This window comes from Herpailurus yagouaroundi, unplaced genomic scaffold, assembly GCF_014898765.1.
Source record: "Herpailurus yagouaroundi ecotype Mexico unplaced genomic scaffold, PumYag 163, whole genome shotgun sequence".
Lineage (NCBI taxonomy): Eukaryota > Metazoa > Chordata > Mammalia > Carnivora > Felidae > Herpailurus > Herpailurus yagouaroundi.
In genome coordinates, this window is record NW_024412404.1 from 58,776,299 (window position 1) to 58,804,055 (window position 27,757).

General features: G+C 46.7%; 1 protein-coding gene across 1 annotated transcript in view; it reads left to right on the forward strand.

Moving 5' to 3' along the window:
- The first annotated feature begins 630 nt into the window (after window positions 1-630).
- DMBT1 (deleted in malignant brain tumors 1) overlaps window positions 631-27,757 on the forward strand; it is a 103,716-nt gene continuing 76,589 nt past the window's right edge. Inside the window, exons 1-12 of the mRNA XM_040486669.1 lie at window positions 631-692; window positions 8,999-9,055; window positions 10,988-11,017; window positions 16,189-16,218; window positions 18,349-18,660; window positions 19,920-19,967; window positions 21,708-21,746; window positions 24,023-24,052; window positions 24,902-24,943; window positions 25,668-25,991; window positions 26,796-26,825; window positions 27,433-27,459. Coding sequence (XP_040342603.1) covers window positions 632-692; window positions 8,999-9,055; window positions 10,988-11,017; window positions 16,189-16,218; window positions 18,349-18,660; window positions 19,920-19,967; window positions 21,708-21,746; window positions 24,023-24,052; window positions 24,902-24,943; window positions 25,668-25,991; window positions 26,796-26,825; window positions 27,433-27,459 — 1,030 coding nt within the window. The 5' untranslated portion in view covers window position 631. The remainder of the gene's footprint in view (window positions 693-8,998; window positions 9,056-10,987; window positions 11,018-16,188; window positions 16,219-18,348; window positions 18,661-19,919; window positions 19,968-21,707; window positions 21,747-24,022; window positions 24,053-24,901; window positions 24,944-25,667; window positions 25,992-26,795; window positions 26,826-27,432; window positions 27,460-27,757) is intronic.

Below are 27,757 nucleotides of genomic sequence, written 5' to 3' on the forward strand. Positions count from 1 at the left end.
TCCCGTGCTATGGGATTAGTGTGAGAGCCAGGAGATGGTGGAAGCTAGGTCGAGCCCACGGAATCTATGAACTCACCCCTCGTACCTTCTACTTTCCAATCATGTTGTTCTCCAAAGCAAGGGGCCAACAAGGGCATGCACTGCCAGAACAAATCATCCCAAAGAGATGATTTCCCCTTGGCACCACGTTCTATGTTTGCCCAGCAGCCCACATCCTGCTATGCCCCACTCTTGGGGCTGACTTCCCCAAAGTTTATTCAAATTCTCCAAGATTAAACTTAAGCCTGTATTCAGAGAGCACCTGAGAGTCTTACAGGTTCACCTAAAAGGAAGTTGGGAATTGTATCACTGTCAGTGTGTCTGCAGTTGGAGAATGGCCAGATCGTTCACAGAGCGATCAATCTAACACACCTAAGTTGTTCCCACAGATTAACCATCAACTGTTAGCAAAAGTCCTCACTTCCTTTACACTGATTTATGGCAATCGCTTCTCGGCCTTTTGGCTAAGATCAAGTGTACACTGATTTATGGCAGCAGTAGAAATATACCACCCTAATGGGCACGCCTCCTTTCAGCTGGGAACCTATAAATGTCAAGGTATTTTTCTTCCAGTTGAGAAGAACCCAGCAAAATGGGGATCTCCACGGTCATCTTCCAAATATGTCTTTTACTGGGTCCAGTTCTATCTACAGGTATTATATCTAATCATTATATTCATTAATTTCGCTCCTGCAAATCCAAATCATGGCAAATTGTATCTACTTATTCTCTGGTGTTAGCATTTCCATCTCGAGGGGAGTTTTGTATCAAGGAGGAGGCAAGTCTTTGCTGATAATTGTCATTGCGAGTACTTAGAAGGAATGGCTCTTTTCTCCCCCCTTTTGTTTCTGGCTGAGAAATACAATAGTTGTACTTAGAAAAAGTCGATCATTATGTCAGTGTTTTCAGCGAGTAGCTCAACTAAGGAAATGATTGATTGGCCTTAGAAAAATCCCTGGTGTTACGGAAAAGTGTGTGTGTATTATTAAGAGGCCCTAAAATTTTGATCGTTGGTTGAGGACATGGTTTGTGTACTATAGAAACGGGCAGTAAGACTGCCCCTGAAAATGCTCATTACGTGACTTATTTCTGCAGGTATATCTGGCTTGGTAATATTTACAGGCCAAAGAGCTGAGCACAGACAAGATCATTAAGACTCGAAATTTGTGTCTGTCACTCACCGCTTTAGAAGCTCAACAACTCATGGATATCTTTGTGCTCTTAGAGTGTCAGGTGGTCAAGCGGACACAGAAGAGCCACAGGCAAATCAGTGTGACTGTGGAATCTCGGTGTCCGCGTGTGAGATAGTACGTGAACAGGCCGGTTAGCCAGTCTGCCTGTCAGCGATCTCTCCATCTCTCTCCCTTTTCCCATGGTCTCTGTCTCTCCCTCAGTTCCTCCCTTCCGTTTTCCCTTGCTTCCCTTTCCTCCTTCCTTCTCTCCCTCCCTCCCTTCGTTTCTTCCTTCCTTTTTCTCTTCTATCTCCCTCCGCCTTTCTTTGGTGTCACCTTTTTGCTCCATTCGTGAATTTCAGAAGACGGGGCCAAAGAACCCTAATTCCCAGAGAACTTCTAGAACTCTCACGCCTACCCCCAGGCTTTCCAGGGGAAGCTCCCAAGCTAGAGGTTCATTTGGGAAACGGCCTTCGTGAAAGCAGCACCCCCGTGATGAGGCGCTCGCCGCGCTGGTGATGGGGGGCGGGCCAGTTCTACGTCAACGGGGTGCTGACTACATGGTGACCGAGGGCGCCCACCTTCTTTTCTTGTCAGGAGGACGTCAGTGGGTACTGGCTCTGGGCAGTCTGGGGGCTGGAAACTTCGTCTCCATGAAAATACTTGCAAATGGGGCGGGGGGGGGTGTTGTTAGCTCTGGCTTTTATCTAGAGGACATTAATCCCTGGACTTGGACTGGCTGAGCAGGGACACGAGATCCACGTCAGCCCCTGAGGGACAGGGTGCGAGTTCCCCCGTTGTTACCTGCAGAGGGGCTTACGGCCGCAGGGATCTCGGATTGCGGGAACTCGTGGTTTTACCAGCGGGTGTTACAGGCATGCGCATGCGCAAACGCGCGTGCGCGCACGCACGCACGCACGCGCACCGGTGCTTGCTGTTTAGACGTGGAGGATGACCCTCTGCAACGTGCTCCCTCTGTACCAGGTGCTCGGGTGGAGAGTGTGCCTGTGTTTTCCGATCTAAACCTGCCAAGAGCCCCACAGTTAAGCATCACCACTGCCGCATTGCAGACGAGGAAACTGAGGTTCAGAAAGGTTACGCGGTTTGGGCCGGGTCAGCCGCGGGTGCGCGGCTGGGCCGGGGTTTGAACCCTGGAGGCGGTCCGCTGGCATTCAAAGAGCCGTCTTGGCCCGACGACTCTTGCTGCTTCTCGAAAAGAGCCCAGGAGACAAACCTCGGCATTTGGCTCGGGGCTGGAGCCCCCGTGGGGGAGCTGGGTGCCCGCCGGCCATGGCAGCGGGCACCGTCCTCAGCTTTGGTCCTCGCACAAACTCCTGAGAAAAATTCAGTGCCCCCAGGTTTGTGCGGGGCTGGAGGGGCCGTGGAACCCCTGCCTCTCCTAGCCACGTCTTTGGCGCTGCCATTTGCCAGCTCTGGGGCCTCTGCAAGCCTCCCTTTACTCGTTTGTGATATGGGACCGTGTTCCAACCTCCTAGGGTCACATCGACGGGAAGTCACCGCACAGTGTCCGGCCCATAGAGGGCGCCTTGGAACTGCTCACTTTTAAGCCTCTAGACACTGTCCTAACGTTTTATCCAAACCTAACTACCTAAGGGCCAGTGGTGTCTTGGATTGGATCCTGGGAGAGAAAAAGCAAAAGCAAGTGACATCCAAATAAACCCTGGAGTTTAGTGAGTGGGAACGTACCAGCACTGATTTGGTAGTCAGGACAAATGCGCCCGGGTCGTTTTGGGTAGTATCAGAGGAGTTGGGTTAGGGTGTGTGGGATCTCCGTATTAGCCTTGCAACTTTTTCTAGAACCCTACAGTTATTGCAAGAAAAAAAATTTTTTAATTTTTTTAAATGTTTTTATTTATTTTTGAGACAGAGAGAGACAGAGCATGAGCAGGGGAGGGGCAGAGAGAGAGGGAGACACAGAATCTGAAGCAGGCTCCAGGCTCCGAGCTGTCAGCACAGAGCCCGACGCGGGGCTCGAACTCACAGACCGTGAGATCATGACCTGAGCTGAAGTCGGATGCTTAACCGACTGAGCCACCCAGGCGCCCCTGCAAGAAAATTTTTAATGTAACTTCCTTTGGTCCCATTTCTTGAAGGTCGACGTTTTGCAAAACGAGGAAGTAATAACTGCTTACAAATGAGTTCTGGCAGGTTGCTGAGCCTTGTGTGTACCCTTTCCACAGCTTCGCAGGGGTTTTAGCAATGACTGATGCCTGAAATAAGGAGAAAACGAATGAAGGGGTTTTCAGACATTGTGAGAAGGTGTTTAATGTGGGTGACATCTGGACAGGGGCGGGGTGGGGGGGGTTGTGGGACACGGGAGGCACTCCTGAATCACCATCCTGAGCAGTTCTCCTTTCTTCAGAGCACGATTGTTGCACAAACTCACCAGTGAAAGTTATGTGACTCAGTCTGGTTGAGGTGCCGAATGTTCTGGAACAAGGAGAAAGTCCGTGGCCACACTCCAGTAATGCTGTTTCTCTGCCATGTTGACAACACTCATGCTGTTCCCTTTATCCGGTTACAGTCTTCTTCCCCCTCTCCCTTGCCTTCACCTGGCTAAATCTAGCTGCTATTCTTATTTTATTAAAAAAAAAATTTTTTTTTAATGTTTTAATGTTTATTTTTGAAAGAGAGAGACACACAGTGCGAGTACGGGAGGGGCAGAGAGAGAGGGAGACACAGAATCGGAAGCAGGCTCCAGGCTCCGAGCTGTCAGCACAGAGCCCGATGCGGGGTTCAAACTTGCAAACCCGAGATTGTGACCTGGTCTGAAGTCAGATGCTTAACCGACTGACCACCCAGGCACACTTAGCTGCTATTTTTAAATACTGCAGACATACCTGTCCCGTCCAGGAATCTTTCCCTGACATATACTCAACACACACACACACACACACACACACACACACACACACTCATACACACACAGGCACATGTACAGATACACACACAGAGTGTGTCATCCTATGGTTATCACTCTTATTTTTCCATGGCATCTTGCACCAAATTATCTGTGGATTTTTCTAGGGATCCTGCTATGCTGGGAGGCGCTGGAGGGCAGCGTCTTGCTCATTTAGGACCTGGCTCCACATCTTGCATTTCCAAGAGCCTGACAGAGTGCCTGGCTCATGCTGAACATAGTGGTGCAGCCTGAATGCTCCAGTGCGGGGCCAGCTGGGCCAGAGCCATTGTGCCTGTGAGCCGTCCCCAAAGGCACGACCTCATGCCCGGTCCTGAGCAGGATTTCTGTTTCCTTGTATATAGTTTCTGGGACGCTAAATTAAAAATGGGTGAAAAGACCTAAATGCGAGACGGGGAGCCATCAAAATCATAGAGGAGAACACAGGCAGCAACCTTTTTGATATCGGCCTTGGCATTTTCTCACGAGACACGCCCCCGGGCCAGAAGTGTGATAAGGAAACAGCAGTATACGTTTGTTAAGATTTATGGGGTTTATTTCTTTTTATGTCTTATACATTCTTTCCTATGCAAAGGGTAAAAAGCAGGATGGATACAGAAATGTGGATGCCATCAGCCCGACTGATGTTTGAAGGTGTGAGAATGTGTGAACCAGTGAAAGTGTCAGCTGAAATTTAAATCTCACAAATAAGCAGAAAATATAATTTCTGGCAGACTATATATATATATATATATATATATATATATATATATATGGTGTTCTTTGAACAGTATTGTTTAAGAATAAAATACTTTGCGGGGCGCCTGCGTGGTTCAGCCCGTTGAGCGTCTGACTCTTGATTTCAGCTCAGGTTGTGATCTCGCATTTCGTGAGTTGAAGCCCCACATCAGGCTCTGTGCTGAGAGCGCCGAGCCTTCTTGGGATTCTCTGTCTCCCTCTCTCTCAGGCCTTTTTACACCCCCCCTCAAAAATACACAAATAAACATTAAAAGAAAAGAATAAAATACTTTGCAATTTCTGTAAGTTGAAATTGATGGTATGAGGCAAGGAAGGGGAGCTATTAGCTATGTGACTTTGGTAAATGACTTAACATCTCTGAACCTCGGTTTCCTGATCTATAAAATGAGGACGTGTATTTTGGAAATGGGAACTCAGAGAAAAGTCATTTTTTTCTTGTCCAACCGCGGGGTTTCTCCACCTCAGCAGTACTTACATTTCAGATCAGGTTGAAGTGTTGTTGTGGGGCTCTGGCCTGTGTATTTTAAGATGTTTAATAGCGTTTAAGATGTTTAACAGCGTATCTGGTCTCTAACGAGTTTCTTATTTTTGTGTGTTTAAATATCTAGTTCTTTCATCCTGAAAATTATGTTGCTTTCTGGTGCGAAGTCAGTATTTTATTTTAGAATAAGGGGTTTTTTCCCCCTATATATTTAATTCGTATAGCTATATTTTGAATATAGCTAATATAGCTAATATTTTGAATATTTCAAAGCTAATTTTTTGAATGCCAGCTACATGACAGACACTATTTTAAACACTTGGTGTATTTTTTTTTCTGGTTTTGTCTTCACAATAACCTAATGAAGGAGTTCGTGTAACTATCCTCATACAGATAAGGAGACGGAGAGTGAGGTTAATGATTGCTCACGTTTAGAGGGCAAAGGAGCAGCAGCACTAGAATTTAAACCTATGTTCCTGTGTCCCCCAAGCTCCTGGGTGTACAGGTCCCACTCCCAGCACCCCCACTTTGCCCCATCAGGATCTTTCCTTTTCAAGAACTTAGTTTTAGGCTGTTAATGTTTCCTAATGAACTTCAGAACCCTTTTTTATTTTTAAAAAAATTTTTTTTTCAACGTTTATTTTTTGGGGGACAGAGAGAGACAGAGCACAAACGGGGGAAGGGCAGAGAGAGAGGGAGACACAGAATTGGAAGCAGGCTCCAGGCTCCGAGCCATCAGCCCAGAGCCTGACGCGGGGCTCGAACTCCCGGACCGCGAGACCGTGACCTGGCTGAAGTCGGACGCTTAACCGACTGTGCCACCCAGGTGCCCCCAGAACGCTTTTTTAAAAGAACCTCTCAAAGAAGAATCTTTGGATGGGAATGATAGTAAGCCCAAATTGGTCTACAGTGAATGACATTTCTGTATTCAGTCCTTCCATCCAGAAACCTAATTCGTCTATCTCTCCCTCTGCAGGAGACGGCCAAGAAGCTTTGCATAGAGTTTGTATTTTTTGTGTTTTTTTTTTTAATGTTTACTTATTCTATTTTTGAGAGAGAGAGAGAGTATGTGTGTGTAAGTGGGGGAGGGGCAGAAAGAGAGGGAGACAGAGAATCCCAAGCAGGCTCCACAGCTGTCAGCCCAGAGCCCAACGTGGGACTCGAAGCCACGCACCGTGAGATCACGACCTGGGCCGAAACCAGGAGTTGGATGCTTAACCAACGGAGCCACCAAGGTGCCCCTAGAGTTTGTATTTTATTCTTATAAATACTGTTTTTTATTCTTATTCTTATAAGACTGTTTCGAAGGAGCCCTTTAGTTAGTGTAGAAGTAGTGTCCCTACCTCCTCAGAGCCCATTTTGCCCCACGTCTTCCCCTCTGCCTGGCTCACCTCTGTTTGTACTTCCTGGAATTGTGCTGGGGAATCACATATGATTTCCGCTAGACTCCTGGACATCCCTCAACTGGAGCCCTTAGTTTCCTGTTCACCAGTTGCTTACCTGGACGCCTCACCTGCTAGAGCAAATTTACAAAGGACAGTGGAGGCATCACGCAATGTCAATACATCCCCTGCCTGAGGGGTCCAGCGTCCTACAGGGGCTGCGTAAGTGGTTGTCTAAGGAAGTGTATCTCACCTTACTGTTGAACTCGCTGTTACGTTTCCTTTACATATGCTGTTGCACAGTGGTTTTCCAATGTGTCAGAGTCACCTGGAGTGCTTAGTAAACACACATATTTGGGCACCACTTCCAGAACTCCTGATGCGTAAGTCTGGGGGAGCCCTAAGAATTTGCATTTTTAATACACTCCGGGTGCTGGCTGCTGCTGCTGACTCGTGGCCCCTGCTTGAAGAACCGTTGCTCCAAAAGACCTTGTTCTTATGGAGCTGGAACAGGGAGTTTGTTGGTTACAACAATGTCAAAAATGTTGTTTAAAATGGGGAACCATAAGCTAGGATACATATTTTAAGTGTTTCGCTTTAACTTAAGACACATAAATACACTTTGATTCACCAATTTGCTGCCTTAGGACTTTCTCCCAGTAGGGATCTTCGGTGGTTCTCCAATGTCTTTCTTGCATAAACCATACCAATTTTGCATATCTGTAATTTCTAGCCTTTTCTCTAAAGGGAAGTGTGAAATGAAAGACACTTGCAAAGCGGTATGAACACAGACATTCTCATGTGGTTGTATGTCTTTCCTGTGGTTGTACGTCTTTCTTATATTCTTCAGTGTCTCTCTCACCTGATTTCTTTTTAGTAACTTGATTTTATTTCCAAAGCATTCAGCCTCATTTTTATAGAAAGCCATTGTTTTCTTTTTACCCACATTTCATCGATGTACTTAATATTTAATTGAATTTAATCCAAGGACGACTGGCATAATCAAGGTTGAGGCTCATACCTGCCTCTAGCTGATTGTACAACTAAGCTGGTTAGGACGGAAGTTGCCAGGATGCTAGGAAACAGTGTGCCAGCCCTAGTGATCGGTAGGTTTACAGGGAGGATGGAGGGCATCAGTTCACCTGGCGAGGGGGTTAAATGAAGGTCAGTGAAGGGGCGCCTGGGTGGGTCAGTCGGTTGAGCGGCCAACTTCAGCTCAGGTCATGATCTCGCGGTTTGTGAGTTCATGCCCCGTGTCGGGCTCTGTGCTGACGGCTCGGAGCCTGGAGCCTGGAGCCTGCTTTGGATTCTGTGTCTCCTTCTCTTTCTGCCCATCCCCTGCTTGTGCTTGGTCTCTCTCTGTCTTGCAAAAATAAATAAATGTAAAAAATTAAAAAAAATTAAAAAAAAGGTCAGTGAAGAGAATGTGTTTACTGCCACCTACAGGATGCCTTTCCACCAGAGTATTCAGATATTGCAAATAAAAATACAATGCACCTAGTTAAATTTGAACTTCAGATTTATAAAAAAATATTTTTGGTTTGTGTGTGTGTGTGTGTGTGTGTGTGTGTGTGCGTGCGTGTAAGTGTGTCCCATGCAAATTTATTTGGGACATACTTACACTAAAGAAGTACCCATTGTTTATCTGAAATTCAAATAAAACTTTTTTTAAGATAATTTTTTAGTATAGTATGTCCCATACAGTGTTTGGGATATACTTACATTACGAAATATGCTTGTTTATTTGAAATCCCAACTTAACTGGGACTCCTGTAATTTTTGTCTGGCAATCCTACTTCTGCTCCATATTTTCTTGACATTTGTGGCCTTTTTTCAAGTCTAGATGAAATATCTGCTCCTCTCTGGAATTTTCCTGCCCTCCTTCTAAGCCCATAAATCGTTCACTTTGAGATTCCCACCCTGTGCTCTGTTTTCCTCTCAAGGGTAAGACTGGATTACTGGCTACCGAGACTGGATGCTGAGTCGTCTCTAAGCTCCAGAGAATGGAGTCTTGTCCTCTGTGATGGAGTCCTCCCTTCTCCCCAACTTTCAGTGCAGTGCCTCATGGGCAGTGAGAGATCAGTCCATGTTTGCTGAGTCGATTATTTAATGAGTGAGGCCCAGCTAACCCTCCAAAATAAAGTGTGATGCCACCCCCTCCTCTGCGTGAATTAGCAGGGAGGTGAGATTTAACGCTGGTTTTCAGAAGAGTTCTCATTTGGCCCTTTTTCTTTGTATTTTTCAGAAAGCTCAGTGACAGATTCAATCATAGAAGCCACTTCTGAAGAGACACAGACACCAGGTGGTAACTGAACTCTGGGATTGGGTGGTTGTGGGGCCCAACGCCACCCCCAAGGACTCAGGAGGGCCTGCTATGGAGATTCTTGCTGGGTTTTAGATGTAGGGCAAGGAAGGGCCTCTTCTGATGGGGTCTACCAGGGCCCAGGCCTCTTCCTCGTAAGGTTCCACACTGACCAGAAGATAGGTCCTGAGTCTTCATGCTGGCCTCTGCCCAGTGATACCCCTTTCCTAAGATCTCTCCCCCTCAGGGTGTTCCCTGGGGGTTGCAGCCACTCAGAGAGGCAGCAGAGGCAGGTGTGGACAGGAGGATCTAACTAAGAGTCTGGATATAATCAGTTATGATTTCTCTTCTAGAATTTTTATCAAGTGTTGGGAAAACAGTGAATACCTCTGCCTTGGTTGATGGTTTAAATAGTAACTTCTTCTGCTGTTTCTTTATCTTCTTCTAGCCCTGTGTGTGCATGGGTGTGCCTGCCTGTGCAAAAGTGCAGACCTTATGATTTGGGTCACATAGTTCAATGTTGAATATATAGATGCCAAGAGGCAAAACTGTGCCATGGGTAAGAGCAACTGGCCTGAGTACAAGTCCTGCCCCTTATTGCCTACCAGCCAGTTGGTCTTGGGTCACCTTCCAGAGCCTCCGTTTTTCCATGGGTTGTTTTGAGGACTAACCAGGATGATACATGGAAAGCTCTTGAATAGCATCTGAGCAACTGCGTGGTTTGGTCAGGGCTCAGCACAGGTTGTCCTGGACGATGTGTGCTGCTCAGGAAACAGATCCTACCTGTGGCACTGCCCCCACAACGCACATGACTGTGGCCATGGGGAAGACATGGGCCATCTGCTCAGGGGGGCCTCCAAGAGATAATGCATATTACATAGCTCAAGGCAGAATCATGATAGCAATGACCTTTCTTCCTCTCCAAACTGATTTGTCCATCAGGAAAGTGGAAACAATGGAGTGCTTTGACCAACTTATTTTACCGCTAAGTCAACGTCAGTTTACTTCTCTCTAAGAGGAGGGAATCCTACCATTATGGCTTGCCATGAGGACCAAATGAGACAATGTGGGTGATGTACTTAAAGACAGTGAGTGTTGGAAATTGTAGAATTATCGTCATCATTGTAATTCTTATTGCAACGGTGGCTGACATCCGTTGTGTGCCGACAACACGCCAGCCAGTCTGATACACATTTGATCTATGTCTCTTGTTTAATTCTCCCGATTAAATGAGAATTTAATCGAGGGTCAGTAAGTCTCAGTAAGTGACCACCTCTGTCATTTTATGAGAAAGGAAAGACATTTTCACCTCCCCACTGTCTTTGTCAACACAAAGCCACTTGACTGTTTTTTGGACCAAACAGTTGCCAATCTATGCTTTTAGTGATTTCAGCCAGTCAAGAACCGAGAAGCCAAAGCCCGCCTTCTCAGTTCCTCATGCCCATTCATACGAATCGGCCAGGCTACGTTCCCTCAAAGAAATAAGAAAAGGAATGGGTCCCACATTTGTACGAAATTAGGTACAAGCCTAATTTGCTTTTCTCCAGCGATGAAACGTTCATTTCTATTTTAATGAAATACAGAAATATCTGCAGCAGGAAGTATACAGAAACAAGAGCCCACATTATTAAAGAGTGTTACAGTGAATTTATTCTTCAGATGTAAAAAGCCATTTTTTTTAAGTCACCATGTTTCTTGGGACTAGCTTAGCATTTTGTTCTCCACGCACCAGAGACTCAAGAAGTCTTTATCAATTTGAATGAAGTTTCAAAGACAGATTACAGATCTGTTGACGTTGATCCACATGCAGTGGCTATAACTCTACTTCGGAGTCAACCAGAAGAAAACCAATGGTTCATATGTGGATTTCTTGGTCAGGATCCCTGTAGATGAAACACACTCATGTCTGATTTTTCTTTTATTCCTTTGTAGTTTCCCAATCAGATCTTCTCACAACACCTGGTGAGTACTTTCAAAACAATGTCTGAATTTGGTTTAGAATTTAATTATTATCCTATACAGTTATTTACATCTTAAGCACAAACACTGCCTTTAGTGAATGGTATGAGGTCTACACAAAAGCATGATTTGTGTCCTTTGTAGAAATACAAAGACAATAGAAGCTTCTTTCAGTTATAGAATAAATGGACCAAGTAGTTATACTGTTATGTTCTTCTTCAATTTTATTTTGCCTTTGCCTCAAACTTTTATGTACATCAGAATCAATGAGGATATTTTTTGAATGCCAGTTCTTGGGATCTACCTTCCTTCCCTTCAGAGACCCTGATTTGGAGGGTCCGGTTTGAGGCTCAGGAATCTGAACTCTTACGTAACTGAAAATGAAGATGGTCCGTAGACCGCACTTTGAGCAACCATGCTACATGGCCCAGTACTGAATTAAGTTTTTATGTTTGGAGTGTAATTCCAGAAGCATGACATTGCTAAGAATTTCCAAAGACAGTGGCAGAGATACGTATATATGTATTTTAAGTGCTATCTGTTTTTACTTATTTTTTTCTTAATGTCTGTATTTTGCTCAATGTCAAGTACATTTAAGTTGGAAACATTTTCCCAAGTGGTTCATGGCTGCATCATAAGTCTGACTGGTGTCAAGGCTTTTCAACAAGTGCATTGCTAACATTGAACGTTTACACCCCTTTCAAAATGGCCTCAATATCTTTGCTACCTCATTTGGTGAGAACCAGTCCTGCCATGGACCCTTCTATGCAGGAGAGACTACAGTGTGGGCTCTCTGTGTGGTGTTTCAGGAGAATGTGTTTCCCGATCTCAGGGACTTATGGTCTAATGGCAAGATAGACAGTAATCATACAGTTACAAGTACAGCTGTGGGAAATGCTGGAGCAAGAGGTACATGGCAAGAGAGATGTGATCAGGCTATGAGAAAGAGACCAGCTCCAAGATAGTCACAGGCAAACTCAGGTCTGGAGCTAGTGCAGGAATTCACCAGACAGAGCACGAAGGAAGAGTGGTTTTCTGTTCTTCACTGCATTTGCTGTCAGGAATGTGAAGGAACAGGTACAGACTCAGATGGACGATAGCCACCCTGTTTCTGCCATTAGATACTCCCCTCTTCCATGCTTAGCCATCTAGCCAGGGTACTGCCCTGATGGGAGGTTATCTTTAGGTTCCATCTTCCAAACTGCCCTTGACACATTTTCCAAAGCTCTAACTAAAAAAAATTAAAAAAAAAAAAAGAGACTTCCAGTTAATAGAGTTTTTGAAGTGTTGCCTGCCATTGGTGGTAGAGTATCATTTGTCTTTTGGAGCAAATGGGTTAAGAGCCACAGCTGGACTTGATTCTTGTTTGCCTTCTAAATTCTTGTCTAAATATGGATGGAGTTGGTTGAAGGCAAAGCCAGAGATGTGTTCATGAGCAAATCCGTGGGAAGCTCATCCTTCGATCATATCTTGAACTGACATATTAAAAATGAGCAATGTAGCACGATCTCTGCTTTGTGTCATCCTATCCCCCCTGTACCAACCCCTTAAGTTGGCCATTTTCTTGGAGATAGTGAGACTTAATGAAGAGGGCTTATACACAGCTTCCATCCACAACATCCTTAACTCCACTGAGATAGACGCAGACTATACGGCAGAGTAGATGGTACCTGAGAGGATGAACTAATCTGGGGGCTTGTGACAGATGTAAGATGAAAGCCTTCTTAAAGATGAAAACCACAATAATTGAAAGCACTCTTATCCTGGAGTGGTGCTACACAAAAACAATATGGAAATTTAGTCAAGGCTGCTGGGTGACTTCATATTGAAAACCTCATTTTGTTGAGTTTATGGAAAGTAGGTTGGCGTCGACCACTTTCCTTGCAAGAACCACAAGGAGTGGGTTGATAGCAGGCAGTGGCTGTGACAAAAGTCAGTGCAGGATGATAGCTGAAAGCCTTGACAATAGAGGTGGAGTCTGTATGTCCTTGGACTCATTTGTTCAATGTTTGTGACTCCGTGTCCTTGTCTATAAGTGGGGATACTGGGTTGGGGTAAAGATGAACTGAGATAGTACATATAAATAGTAAAACATGGTGTTGTTCTCAACTATGAAGATGTAATACTTCTTCAGTAAATGTGTTTAAGGTCCAGAGCACTTTCCAGAGTGCTATTGGAGTCACCACACAGTCCCCTTAGGCTTCCCTTCTAGAATAACTGGAGTGGCCTAGCCAGTAGATATGGGCTGGTTTGATGACACCGGTTTGTTTTTATACTCAAGCTCTTCTTCAGGCCCTCCTCACCCCCACTAGAACAATAATGTATGCCATGTTCAAATGTACACAATAATTACTCCAGAATATTTGGGGCAATGGTTGAGTCTAGATGGAAAGGGACCAGCTCCCTTGGAAAGTGACTAGGTCTTTGGGGGGAATATCTTTTGAGATCTCTTTGAAGCTTTTCCTGGTTGGTTCATTCTGATGGCTCAACTGTCTTGGACATAGTACCCAGCAGTAGAGACCAGATTATTTCTGTTCCTGGAAAACAAAGAAGTGGGAGCTGTTCTTTCCAAGTGATTTACCATCATTCCCAAAATGGCAGCTGACATCATCTACAGCTCTGTGGTTGATTGCTGGAAGAAAGCAAGTGGGTCTCAGTACATTTGTGGAAAAGTGTCTGTTCAGACTGTGCACAAATAGCCCAACCAGAGACAACCTTAGTGTTCTGTTTGGTGCTATGGCTGGATGTTGTTAGGACTCTGGATCTCAGAGCTTCTGAGATGGATGTTTATTGACTGCCATGTGACTAAGCAAGATACCTGGAACAAGAAAATAGGAATTGTGTGGTGTCATCTGTACTGTGTTTAAATGTCAGAGTTTTCAACAGAGGACTCTCTCAGGCATGTCTGTCATCATGTCCTTGAGTGTGGGAGCGGGGATGGCATGTCAGAAATGAGGTGGGGATGTTCTGGTGCAGACATTTCCTAGGTGTGTGGCCTCTGTTGAAAGAATGCTCTAGCTTCTTGTTTCCATTTTGGATTGCTTCTCCATCCTCAGGGGCGTGCAGCTACATGGCCTCACTGGCCCTGTTACTGGGTCATCAACAATATGAAGCAGGGCAGCTGGAGAAGTCCAGTGTGGAACCCACATTCAAAGTGTCGAGACAAATGGGGTGGTTCTCTGGCATCCAGTCCCCTCCCTGGCCTGTTGGTTTTGCTAGAGAGAGACAGATCTCTGAACCCCTGAGTTCTGCTCCCAGCAGGACTCACATTTACAAAGAATCTGGAGAAGTTTGTCAAATGCCTTAACTTTCCCTGTACCAGGAAGTTAAGAAAAAAGAGATCGTGAAAGAAAATTTATTAAAATTTATAGTAAGAATTTAAACATAACAGATCTCCTGTATGAAGTAGATTTTGGCACATTAGCATTAGAAAAAGTAAAAGTGTTACCGTCACATGTCCTTTTAGCAAAATGAGATGGTCCAAGTTCTTGCTGAGAAATATCACTGATGAAATCCTTTCCACTGAAGTGAGTGAGCGCACTATATTTTGTTTTTGTACTTAGAATTATATTACTGACTCTTTGATTCTTGAATTTGAGGAAGTTCCTCTACGTTATCATAATTTGAAGGCTCAGAGTCTGAGATTTCAATTGTACAAGCAATTTCACCATTACTGTTAGCATCTACAGGACTGCTATCTCTTTATGTTCCTCTTCTGACTCATCTAGTTATTGTGAAACATCTTCCTTTGTCAATTTTCTTCTCTTTATCATTGATAACAAGTAATGAAAGGTTCTGAATTCTTCATTTAATTCAATGAAAGCCAAAAGCATCCTACAAAGACAGTGTCTCCAGTCTTTAAAAAAATACCCTCTTGAAAGCTACGGTGATATTTGGGTCACTGAGAAATGGTGACCCATTCCATTTTTCTTCTAGATAAAGCCTACCATTCCATTTTTTTTCTTCTAGATAATGCCACCATTCTCTCTTTGTCTTTATTATAGAACACTTTTTTTATGATAGTCAATAATTAATGAGTAATGCTGAACCAATTTCTCAAATGATGAAATAGCAAAATGTCTCAAGATATAGGAAAAAGGGGATCACTGAGAGCCCATAATGTATCTTGGACTTCTAAAAGGATCCAGTGAACCCATATAGTGACTATAAGAATGAGTTTTATTCTGTTTTCTTTTCTTTTATTAAAATTTTTTTTATAAGTTTATTTTTGAGAGAGAGAGAGAAAGACAGAGCATGAGTGGGGAGGGGCAAAGAGAGAGGGAGACACAGAATCCGAAGCAGTCTCCAGCAGAATCCGAAGCAGAATCCAAGCTGTCAGCACAGAGCCCGATACGGGGCTCGAACTCACGAACTGTGAGATCATGACCTGAGCCGAAGTCGGATGCTTAACCGACTGAGCCACCAGGCGCCCCAATCCTATTTTCTTTTAATGAATAAATATTCTTTTTGTCCTTTGGAAGACCTCTAAAAACAAAGAAAGGTCATGACCTATCAATCCTCACAAATAGAATGTGATTTGCTCAAAAAAAGAAACTCAAAAACTAAAATGAAGTCTGATGGCCCCTGAAGGTGTCCTTAGGGTTAATCTGAAGTCAAAGGGCATAGAGAGCTTTAGAGTGGCCTCACTAATGATAAAGATCCAGGGTTCTCTAGATGTCGGTTTTCTTCAAGATAGACTAGAAATTTCACAGGGTATGGATCAGAAGGAAGAGGTCATCTGCTACCAGAATAAATACTTTTTTAGGGGGCCTCTGAGTGGCTATTCTGAGTGCTGACTCCACTCAAATTTCAGACTGGAAAGGAGGATTCAACTGGCATCCAGAATCCTGGAAACCCGTCTACGCTGCCTTTTCTTGTCTAGCCCTTCTTTCTGCGAACAGATTACGCCATAAACTGTAGCGTAAGTGGGCAGCGTAAAGAGGCATGTACTTCATCACATCTAAAATTATCAAACACTCCATATCCAGCCCACTTGTAATCTATTCTTGCAAAACCCCAAACACTGCAAGAACACTGTCGGCACAGAGACCCAAGAGTGAGCCACAACGCCCCTTGGCATGGTTGTAAGGTAACGCTCAAGCCAATTTCTGTGACTGTACATCATTTATAAACAGCAGAACCTCTGTTTCAAGGTGAATTTTGTTTCTGTCTAGGTCTGTGGAACCCCTTGACTACAGACTATGGTAAGACATTTTTTCTTTACTTGTCTTCCTGGGGTTTTGCTCACTGGCTGAGCCAGCCAGTTCTGCTGCTGTTGCTGCTGCTGTTGGCTAGTTGAGGCTGAGTGCAGTCTTGGCCACAGGGCTAGCACCTGTCCTTTAGAACGCAGGGATGGAGAGGGAAGGATCAGTGGATGCTGAGACCCTAGGCGTGTCCCAGATCCGCACTCAGCCAGTCTCACTGTCATCCTCCTTCCTTCTCTCTGCTTCTCGCTCATTTGTTGCGTGAGATCAGCTTCAGCTTGGTGTCAGGAGAGATAGGTGAAAAAAAGCCAGTGCCTCTTCTTAGTGATAGTTATCTTGATGATAACTTACATCTCCGAAGCACTGTCTATGTACCTTGCACAAAATCAGTTTCATACACCAAATGAGTTAATGTATAAAAAAATCCTTTAAAATACTGCTTGGCACGTAGTACGTGCTCAGCTAATGCACACAGTAAGTGCTATTATCATGAAATCTTTCCAACATTTTGAGGTAAGTAGTATTATTACCCCCAAGTTGCAGATGAGGAAACTGGGGCACAGATTGGTCACTTGTCAATAGTTATATGTCTAAGGCCACAGGGTGGGGAAGTGTCTGGGCAGAAATTTGAACCCAGAACAGGTGCCTTTGCCTCTGTTCACTATTCTTACTAAATCTATCTGTCTTTCCTCAACCTCTGACCATCTGTGCACACTTTGCACTGAATTTGATATGTCAGAGTCCTTGATGTGACCACTTAGGACAGTGGATCCTACCATGGGGTTCTTGGTTCTGTTGAGACCAATCTCTGTCCTTTCAGAAGCTGCCCTGAGGGTCCAAAAGTGGCCTGGGAGGGGCTGGAGGGGAGTTTTTTGGTGATTGACCACCAGTAAAGGGCAGCTGAGGGCAGGGAGACTGAGAGATCTTCTGCAGGGACATTCACAGCAGTGAAGGGGCAGCAGGAAAGACTGAGGAGGCCTGGAACGCACCTCTAGAATACTCTAGAAACAGCCCGATTGGCGTTTCCCCTCTCTTTTTCTGATTCCTTCCTTTATAAAGACCACAGCAACCACCTGCCCCCTTATCTTCCATCCCATCCCACCCTCTCTGGCCCGCCCCCCCCCATAAATTTCTCATAACCACAAACCAACCATTGAAAAGCACACCTTGGACCGAGCTCCTGCTGTCCCAGTGTTGGGCTGGATTCCTCAGACCCTGCTGCTTGTTTTCCTCCCCTAGCGCAGGTGGTTCAGCAGGGTCATGTCAGGCAGGAGCAAGGTGCCCATGACGGTGGCACCCCGGCTCTGTCAGGAGGCTTGAAAGGTGACCTGAGGCCCACGCTTGGATGAATGCCATCCAAGACTTGACCCTGATCAAGTGGAGAATACAGTGAGGTGCTTTGAGCAGGAAAATGAGTTGAACATATTCACGATTTATGAAAACAAGACTTGGGACATTCCAGGGGGAAACAGATCAATCCCCTCAGCAGAGGAGGGGGCATAGAGTAAGCTCTCCATAAATGCTTATGGAATCCATCAATGGGATGGATTCAAGAGAGAGGGACAGAGGGCAGGAAAGTCCACTGACAGGGCCCTGGAGTAGGCCAGGTTCAGGAGAAGGAAGATCTAGCAAAATGGCAGTGAGAACAAAAGGAAAGACAACCCTGTTGATACATTGGATACAAGAGGTACAGAAGAGGGGGAATCCGATATAGCAACCAGATTTCCAACACCGCTCGTGTGGAGCATGGTGACTCCATGATTGAAGTAGACAAAAGAGACTGTGTTGGGTACCAGACAGCAGGGCCCGGCTATCCAGAAGGTCACTGGGAATATTGGTCTAGAGCTTGGCTGGGCTTGTAGGGGTTGATCAGCACTGGAGAGGTGGCTTTGGGGGTCCCTCCTCCTGGAAAGCTCTCAGAGCACATGAGCTCATTCAGGGGGAAGATAGCATGAGAAGAGGGCTAAGACAGCGTGTGGCAGGGCAGCAATATGTAAGGTGCTGGGAGAGGAGAAACAGGGGTGAAGGAGATGGGGAAGTGGTCAGGAGGAGGAGGGGAACAGGGGGTACGGGTGAGTGAAAGCCAAGGGGGCAGAGAGAGGACGAGAGCTTTCCACTCTTTCAATGCAGGTTTGCCTCTGAGGCTGGTGAGCGGAGGTGACCGGTGTCAGGGCCGCGTGGAGGTCCTGTACCAAGGCTACTGGGGCACCGTGTGTGACGATGACTGGGACACCCAGGATGCAGATGTTGTCTGTCGGCAGCTCGGCTGTGGCCTTGCGGTGTTGGCCCCGGGCGGGGCCTACTTTGGTCAGGGCTCGGGGAACATTCTCTTGGGCTCCGTATACTGCTCAGGATGGGAGCCCTACCTGTCGAGCTGCTCCCACAGCGGGTGGTACAACCATGAATGTGGCCACAGGGAAGACGCTGGAGTTGTGTGCTCAGGTAGAGCTGACCTCGCCTCGTGTGGTCGCCTGTGCCCCTTGGATGGCAGAGGCTCCTGCTGACCTCTACATCATGGTGCATGCCCACAGCACTTTGCAGTTTACCTGCTTTACTCTAAGCCATGTCTTATTTGATGTTAGAGGGCAGGTTCCTTTTCACTCAGAAAGGGTGAGATCCCAGGCTCAGAGAAGGCAAGTGACTTGCCTGGAGTCCTAAAGCTGGGAAGCGGTGCAGGTGGGTTTCAATCACAGGCTCCTCCAGAGTTTGTCAATGCAACACCCAGTGGTATCGTCCTGATGATCCCTGGCCTGGGATGACCAAATGCCTTCCTATGTGGCCCTATCTCCTCCTTTTAAAGTCAGGAGAGAAGGACTAGGGACTTCTGGTCCTTAAAACTTAAATCTCTACCAAAATCAAACACTGAAGTAACCAGTATATTCTCTTTACTGGGGATTAAATGACAAGCAAAAGATATTTACACTCACAGTGGAAGAGAGAACTTCTCCTTGGCTCAACCTAGCACACGCCAATGCCGAGTTTCTCCTTGTTCACACAATGCTGGTGGGTGTTCAAGCACCAAGTGGTCTTTTAATCCACAAAGAAACCCTGAGGATAACACTCAATGTGTCCCCCAAAGGGGGATTCCTAGATAAATTATCCATCTTTAGAGTGACCTCTGGCATTTGCTATGTGGACTGGTGTGTGCGCATGCCCCCGTGCATGGGACGTGACCCAGATAATCCATCACTTGAGAATGGCTTCCCCCAGAAAGTGTGGGCCTCCAAGCAGTCACTTTGGAGTGGTTTATTTCAGCATTTGGGGATGCATCTTTGAAAAAACCGCCTTTATTCTTAGTTGGGGCCACCTCCTCAGGAATATCTCAGTGATGGTAGATACTTGTCATTTAAGGGTGTGGGTATGCTATAGAAATAGGCAGTTTGTATTGGAAATGCGACCTTGTAAATCAGGTGGGGCTGTTAGTCAACTGGGTGATTTTTTGGATGGAGACAGTGGAGGCGGAGGCGGGGGTTGGTGGTAGGAACAAAGAACATCTCTGGTGGCATTCCAGCATTGAATGAGGGCTGATGAAATGACAGAGAGAGGAATTCTGTTTTGTAAGGAAGAAATGGAGCCTGTCAGCAGTGGGTGGGGTTTCCGGATCACTGCATACAGCCCTTATTTCAGAGCTAAGGAAACAGGAGTCCACCCCTTCTCAAATGAGAGCCAATACTGATCACCTCTTCCTTTCTCCACTCTAGCTTCTTTGTCTCCCACGGAGGCACCCCTGGCAACAGCTGCGGTAGAAGGTAACATTTGTTATATGGGATCACTATGGGCTCATTACCTCACTGTACTCACAGGGCCATCTTTGATCCAGAAGAGGTGCAAAAGGTGTAAGAGATAGGGGTGCTTAGCAACAAAGAGGGAACCTCTGAACAAGGCCTCAGGCCTCAATGGGACCATGTCCCTGAGATTGGGGAGGGATTGACTTGCACAGGCACTTCCAAGGAGTTCCAAGGTGGAGCTTGGCGTCTTGTCTCCAGGAAGGCCCTGTTGCTCATGCTCAGGGCCTACCCCTGTGGTCCTCACCACTGCGTGTTGGTGCCTGGCCAGGCTGGGGTGCTGGGTCTCTGGCTGCAGGGCCTGGAGAGGCAAGTGCAAACCTGTTGGGGTAGCATCCTTGCGTGCTTGTGCATTTTCCTGAGCCCATATCAGACCAACTTGGTTCCTTCTCAGTATAAAGTAACCATGGTCCTTCAGCTTATGGGCGTCAGAGGTCCCATGCACCCCCCTGGGGCCACCTCCAATGAAACAGCTGGGAGGTAGTCAATACAGCTCGAGTTTCTGGCAACCTGGGCTTTGGGAAGGAAAGTCACTGCCATATCACATGGGAAATGTTGACCCTAGGACAAAAGAAGGAGAGCCTTCACATGAAGGCCCCTGACTAGGAGTCAGCATGGATCAGCTGGGAATCTTAATGGTACACATGTCCGGCATTTCTGTTCCTCAGGCATTATGCTTTCCTGTCCCTAAAGGCCATGGGGTGAAGTCTGACTTTACCTCTTTCTCTTCCCTATGATTAAGGACACAGATGTCACCAGAGCTGAGGAGGACACTGGCTTTGTTAAATTTAGCCATGTCTTCCCAAGATTCTTACTTGTAGCAGGTGTAAGAGGAGAACCTGCTCCTCTCTAGAGTGGTTTCCTCTGACTATGTATTAGGAGTAACAGCTGGGCCTGACAAGTTCTTTGGTACAACTGGTCCACCCAGGGGTGCAGGTGAGGAACTCAGGGGCTTAAATATCTGACTATGACACTATCTGACTGCATATAGGACTTACATAGACCTACTCTTGTCAGGACCTCCAGTGTGGGGTAGATGTGGGAGTCAACTTTCTCTAGATCCAAAAAGACCTCAGGTAGAAGTCCAATAGGGAATTCAGAAACAAAATGAACGCTTTAGTGAGAGTGGGTTAAGAGGAGCAATCAGGTCATCTCTTCTTCAGGTCCCAGCACCAGGTAGGATCTTGCTGGGGCCTTGGATGAACACCACAGCTCCTTGAAACAATGTGAAAATCATAGGTTTAAAGCCATAATCTTACTTAATGGGTAAACATCAGAAGCATTTTCACTAGAGTAGAAAACAAGGCAAGATGGCCTTTGGGACCCCTGTCATTTAACACTGTGTAAGAGATACTAGCCAATGCAATTAGACAAGAGAAATCAGTTAGAAGCATAAGGATTAGAAAAGTTATTTTTACATCTGTCCCCTGGAGCCCTGCATAGGTCACGTGTGGGATGGTCAGAATCAAGGTCAGTAGGTTAATGAAGAGAGATTTCTTCCAAAATAGTCTTTTAGAATGAAAGATCTTGAGGCTAGACAGGTTTGTTCCCTTTTCTAAAGTCACATAGCAAGATGAAATCCAGGTCAGAAATAATGTTTCCTTAGCAGGTTCTATTGTACTTCCAGTTACTGATTCTCCTCAGAAGGGACCTAATTTTACATTTTATGTTTTTCCCCCCTCCTTCTATAATCTATCTATGCAGATAGCACTACAGAGGATACTGGGACTACTGGTGCAATAGGTAATGATTAATTTTATTTGGCTCCTTTTTGGTGGGTAATGATGCCAAATATATACATGGGTGTCACTCTTTTTTTTTTTTTTAACGTTTATTTATTTTTGGGACAGAGAGAGAGCATGAATGGGGGAGGGGCAGAGAGAGAGGGAGACACAGAATCGGAAACAGGCTCCAGGCTCTGAGCCATCAGCCCAGAGCCCGACGCGGGGCTCGAACTCCCGGACCGCGAGATCGTGACCCGGCTGAAGTCGGACGCTTAACTGACTGCGCCACCCAGGCGCCCCTGGGTGTCACTCTTATTCAGGAAGAATTCTAGGAACTGGGGTGAGAAAGAGTGTTTTATGCATATAACACAAAGGAATGTCCCTTGTGACCCAGGGCCCGGCTTGAGTTGGAGCTTCCTTCATTGTCCATCCCTAGTGGGTGGGGAGGAATCAGTTGAAATATGGGATCTCTAGGAGCCTGGGTGCCTTGGGTCAGAGACCAGTGGAATCAGTCTCTAGACTACAGAGTTACCTGTTTCATCCCACAAATATGCACTGGTCCCAGCCATTCTAGCCCCAAAGACTTGACTATGGAGCCAGAAGCAGCATGTGAAAAATGTTTTCTAAGCCAACCTCAGAGCCCAAGATATGTATGAGAACTCACAAGACATCCTGGTGTCATCAGACAAGAATTCTCTTCAGCACGGGACAGTCATGGGTCGAGCTGTGTCCCTGTTTTGCTCAGACAAAAAACTTGTGGATAGTCTTTAAGCCCTCTCAAGGCTATAAACTAAGGTGCATTTACTTCCCCTTGAAGTTCTAGTGGCTTAGATTGGGGAGAGACGTCACTGTCCTTTTAACCTTGAAGAATTCTAACTCATGATACTTTAAGAGTCCAGCCTACTTAAAACTCTCAGTGACCTTCACCTACTGTGAAGCACTATGAATATGATAGAGTCCTAAGACTTTGTCATTTGTGGCAACATGTAAGAGAAATGTTATGCCTTCATTTAGGGACTGAATTTGGTTTGGTCCTGAGGCTGGTGAGTAGAGGTGACTGGTGTCAGGGCCACGTGGAGGTCCTGTACTGAGGCTCTTGGGGCACTGTGTGTGATGATGACTGGGACACCAATGATGCCAATATGGTCTGTAGGCAGCTGGGCTGTGGCTGGGCCATGTCAGCCCCAGGAAATGCCCAGTTTGGTCAAGGCTCAAGGCCAATTGTCTTGGACAATGTGCACTGCTCAAGGCATGAGTCCCACCCGTGGAGCTGCCCCCACAATGGCTGAACTCACACAACTGTGGCCATGGGGAGGATGCCAGTGTCATCTGTTCAGGTGGGAAACAAATATTCCTGGCTCTCTCTTGAAGTGGTCTTTGATGGGAACAAACACACTGCATACTACAAGGCCCACATCCAACCCTCTCTGAGATATCCTGTGCCTCCTAAGGTTTCCTGGAGATAGCAGGCAACTGATATACAATAAGAAAGAAAGGGTAGAGTATGTTCTCCTCCCCTATTAGGCTAACAGAGAAGGACCAATATGACTTTGCAGCAACAATGGCATGGTGGGTGAAAGGAACCATCCACTATTCAGTGGACAGAAAAATTGAGCCATTATTCCTTCTCAGTGGAATTATTACTCAGTACACCACCAATTTCCCAGGACGATCTTTCTCAAGGCACACATCTTGTGTGTGGTTGGAAAACGAACCACCTTCACCCCTTTGTGGTCAAATTATGTTGGGTCATCAGTGAGGCAAACTCAGAGAACAGGATTGCGGTCCAAACTGTGCATTTGGGCAGGCAGTGAATAGCAGTTGGAAGTGGGGAAGGTGCAGGGAATGGCCGCTCAGTAGTACATAGAATGCTGAAGAACCACATATGACTAAGGGACCTGAGCTTCACCCCTGCAGAAAGCCCAAGAGACCTTGTAAAGATTGAGAGCATTGCACCTGGGCTGGTGGAATTGGAGTCTTCCTAGAATAACTGCCCAGACTCATTCTTGCTGTTCCCATGCTGAATGAACACAATGATATGGCAGCCTGTTGCAGGCAGGGTGGTGGCATTCTGCTTGCTGGAAAGTCAGCCCTCAGACCTAGCAAGGCAGGCAATGGCAATGGGACATAGGGTGGGGCTCCCAGAGGATGGAGAGATTCATGGAGTGCCCTGGCTCTGTCTAACTGAGGGCACGTGAAGTCATCAGCTCTGTATGCATAGTCTCATAATCTTCCAGCTTGATCCAGTTGGGGCACCGGTCGCTTTGTGTCTAACCTCAAGTTTCTTTCTCACAGCTACTCACACCCAGTCCACAAGCCAGCCAGGTGAGTCCTTATGACCGTACTTGGAATGTTCCTTTTCTTCATCCCCCCCCCCCCCCACAATGCCTCTTCTACCCATTCTGGGAGAACCACTGTTCTTCAGAGAACCTATGTACACGCTTTGTCCCCCACCCCCATCGTAGAGTCCCCAACAGGTGGTTCTTAACCAGACCTGGGATTCTAAAGTCCCATCTGTCTATCAATCCATGATGTTTCATCCAGTCCTTTCAGGCTGTCCCAGGAGACAGCTGCCTGCAGGTTCAGGGAACTGGCCCTGTGTTACATGAATTTCAGCTGTAAGGCAATCTTGGCTGATATGATGAGTGGGAGAGTGGACACGGATGACGATTAACCTCCTCTGAAGGGACAGCAGGCTGGATTCTCTTCATCACTCACTGCTTTCAGCAACCTCAGATTCATCAGGGTCACATGTATATCCAAAGTGGCAGGGACAGTGTCCAGGGGATAGGAGTGTAATAACTGATGGCAAGTTTCGGGTACCAAGATACCTGACTGGTTTCAAGTCAACCCACCACGCTCCTGACTCTTTTTGCCCAAGCTTCAGAGTGTGGGAAACTGCTCAGACTACATGCCTCAGAGCAGGGAGGTGGCAAAGGCTTTGTAAGGGAGAAAAGAACATGCTAGGCTTAGAGACTGATGTGGATGGACCAGGTTGTGCTCTTGCATGGCCTTGATCCCAAGAGAGCTGGCTGAGCAGGAGGCTTGTGTATCACAAATAGAAGCAAGGTGGCAGGCTGCAATGTGCATTGTCAGCTGCCTGCCAAAAACTATTTTAAAAGACTGCTTTCCATGATGTCTAACTCTGGCCTTTCCCTTTGTCATCACTTCCAGGCACCTGGCTCCCCAACTCCGCACCTGTAACACCAAATATAGGTAAATGATCCCCTTGACTCATTCTTCTTCTAGATAAAGTTTGGGTTTGGAAGTGACAGGAGGAGTCGCAGGGTGTGCCCTTCATTATTTTTGTCCCTGAGTGTGTGTGTTTGGTGGTAGAAAGAGGTGTCTCTCACACCCTAGGTCTGATCTTAGGGGGCTGGCCACCTGAATCAGGGGAATCATGGGATGAAGTTCAGTGAAGAGTCTCCAGCAGGGAGTTAATGTAATACTTAGAGCCCTCACAAGTCCTGCTGTGACCTTGCTCATGGCTCCCACGCTATGGAGTGGGGCCTCAGGAAGAGGGGGCAACATGACGGTACTGCTCCTTTCGTGCCAAGTTGCCATCAAGTCCTGGGGCTTTTTCCAGAAAACATCAGGGCTCCTCAGAAGCCAAAAAGCTGCCCAACAGAGTAGTGGTCTTGGCTTGCAACCAGTAGTTATGGGGCTCGATCCTGAGCAGGCCCAGTGGGGTTTGGGTTATCTTCCTACTCACCTCGATTGAATCATAAGGTGCTTCCCTGCATCAGAATATCCTAAGGCCTAGGATGTATAGGATGTTTCCACTATTTGCCTGTGAGGAATATTAAACTCCAGGCATGTTCAAAGGTGAATGATGCCCAGGGCACTTTGGCCATGAGCAAGCCCCTGAGTCTGGAATATGCCTTAAACCTATGACCAGAAGAGAGACATGGACAGTGGGTTTTGTTCTTTGTCTTGCTAGGGAGTGAGGCAGGTTTGGCCCTGAGGCTGGTGAATGGAGGTGACCGGTGTCAGGGCCGCGTGGAGGTCCTGTACCGAGGCTCCTGGGGCACCGTGTGTGACGACGACTGGGACACCAATGACGCCAACGTGGTGTGCAGGCAACTGGGCTGTGGCTGGGCCGTGTCGGCCCCGGGAAGTGCCCGCTTTGGTCAGGGCTCAGGGCCCATTGTCCTGGACAACGTGCGCTGCTCCGGGCATGAGTCCAACCTGTGGCGCTGCCCCCACAACGGCTGGAACTCGCACAACTGTGTCCATAGTGAGGACGCCAGTGTCATCTGCTCAGGTGAGCCTCTCATCATTCGGTGTTTGTCTTTGGGGGTAGGGGTAGGGAAGAGAGACCTCACATTCTGATCAGCTCATTGGAAGCTACTTATACCATCCTTGTCTTCCTCAAGTCTCCTGAACTCTCCACTGGAATCAGTATTAGCTTTTTCAGGCTGCCAGGTGTGGAGATGGTAAATTAGGAGAAGAACCAAACTGCAAGTCTCCATGAAACAATTACGGGCCTCCTGCAACGCTGCATCAGGCAGCGAAAGATCCTCCTGAAAAATGGAGGACTCTCATGGGGATCCCGGCTAGGATTACAGAGTTTGTATGTGTGTGCCTATGCTGGCCCTGGGCTTGGGGTCCTGAGTCCCTGACTGCATCTCCCACCCGAGAAATGTGCTGCCTGGTCCGTGCACTGGATTGTGCTGCGAAGGACAGCTGCTTTTGCAATTCCTGCCAGGCAAACCTTGTCATGACTCCTGCTTAGGCCTGAAAGATCAGCCATTGCCTTTTGGTGGAAGCTGGGCTCCTTGCACTTGCCTCTGCAGCAGGCTGCCAAAAGCTCTACAGAGATGATCTTTTTTGCTTCAATATGGTCATGACATGTAGACATGAAGCTAATCACCTTACTGTTGGATATAATATTTGTGGTCTTCCTGGTCTTTTTACAAGGAGCATCCTACCGGGGTGTGGGTGGATTGTGCCCTGCTCTTCATGGCAGGGGACAAGCTTCAAAGGTTGTGACCTCCTCAGGTCCTCTACCTTTGCGTCCAGTCATATCAGTTCTGTGCACTGTGTCTCATGTATTTTGTTTTCACAGCTGCCCTGTCTCAGCCGACGACCACACCAGGTGAGTTCTGCTGCCTCTTGTCTCCTGAGTATCTCAGTCAGGGTACTGCCTACCTGGGGATCCAGTCAGTGGTTTCAGTGGAGAACAGTGGACTGTGTTTGCCACCTGGGCCGTCCCTGACCATTCTCAATATGTGGACACTTCCAGTCGAGCCCACAACACACGGACTGTCCTTACTGGCTCAGTGAAATAAGAGTCCTCTGGGTTCACGGTCCTAAGACTTTAGGTGACAGACAAGGCTGTCTCGGGAACATTTCTGCTGGATTGCATTGTCTGGACCAAACGCTCCATGTGTTGGGAGAATAGAGATGTTTTCATGTCCTACTACCCATGTGGAGCCTACGCGATGCGTTTCCCAACAACACGGTCACGAAAGCATGGCAGTTACCCTTGCACATGGCACCACCTTGTTGCCGTTGTGCTGGACATTTGAAGGTGGGATTTTGGCTCTTGGCAGCCTCTCGGCAGAGACCCCTTTCTCCTCTAGCCGGCACTCAGATCCCCTTATACTTGGTCCCATCTAATAGTCATTTGAGCCAACCTTGATTGACTCCACCTCCGTTCTAATTCTACTTTTCTGTTTATCTCTCTCTCTCTGTCTCTCCAGATTGGTGGTATACAAGTCCTTCCTACAGTAAGCATCCTTGATTTCCTGCCAAAATATTATCATCAACACCATAACCGACTGGCGTGGGTGAAATTCCTAAATGTGGGATCAGCTTCCACCCAAACCACCGTATTCAGTGTGGGGCATTCTGTTTCCCCACAAGAATTATGATTTCCTGCCACCTACCAGTTGTGGGATCTCCTAGTCAGGATGCTTTTGTTCGCAAGTGACAGGAACCCAGCTCCACCTGTCCTATGCTAGGAGAGAGTCAGTGTCTCCCATAATGAGGACATTAGTGGTGAGTGGGTCTAGCTTCAGGAACAAC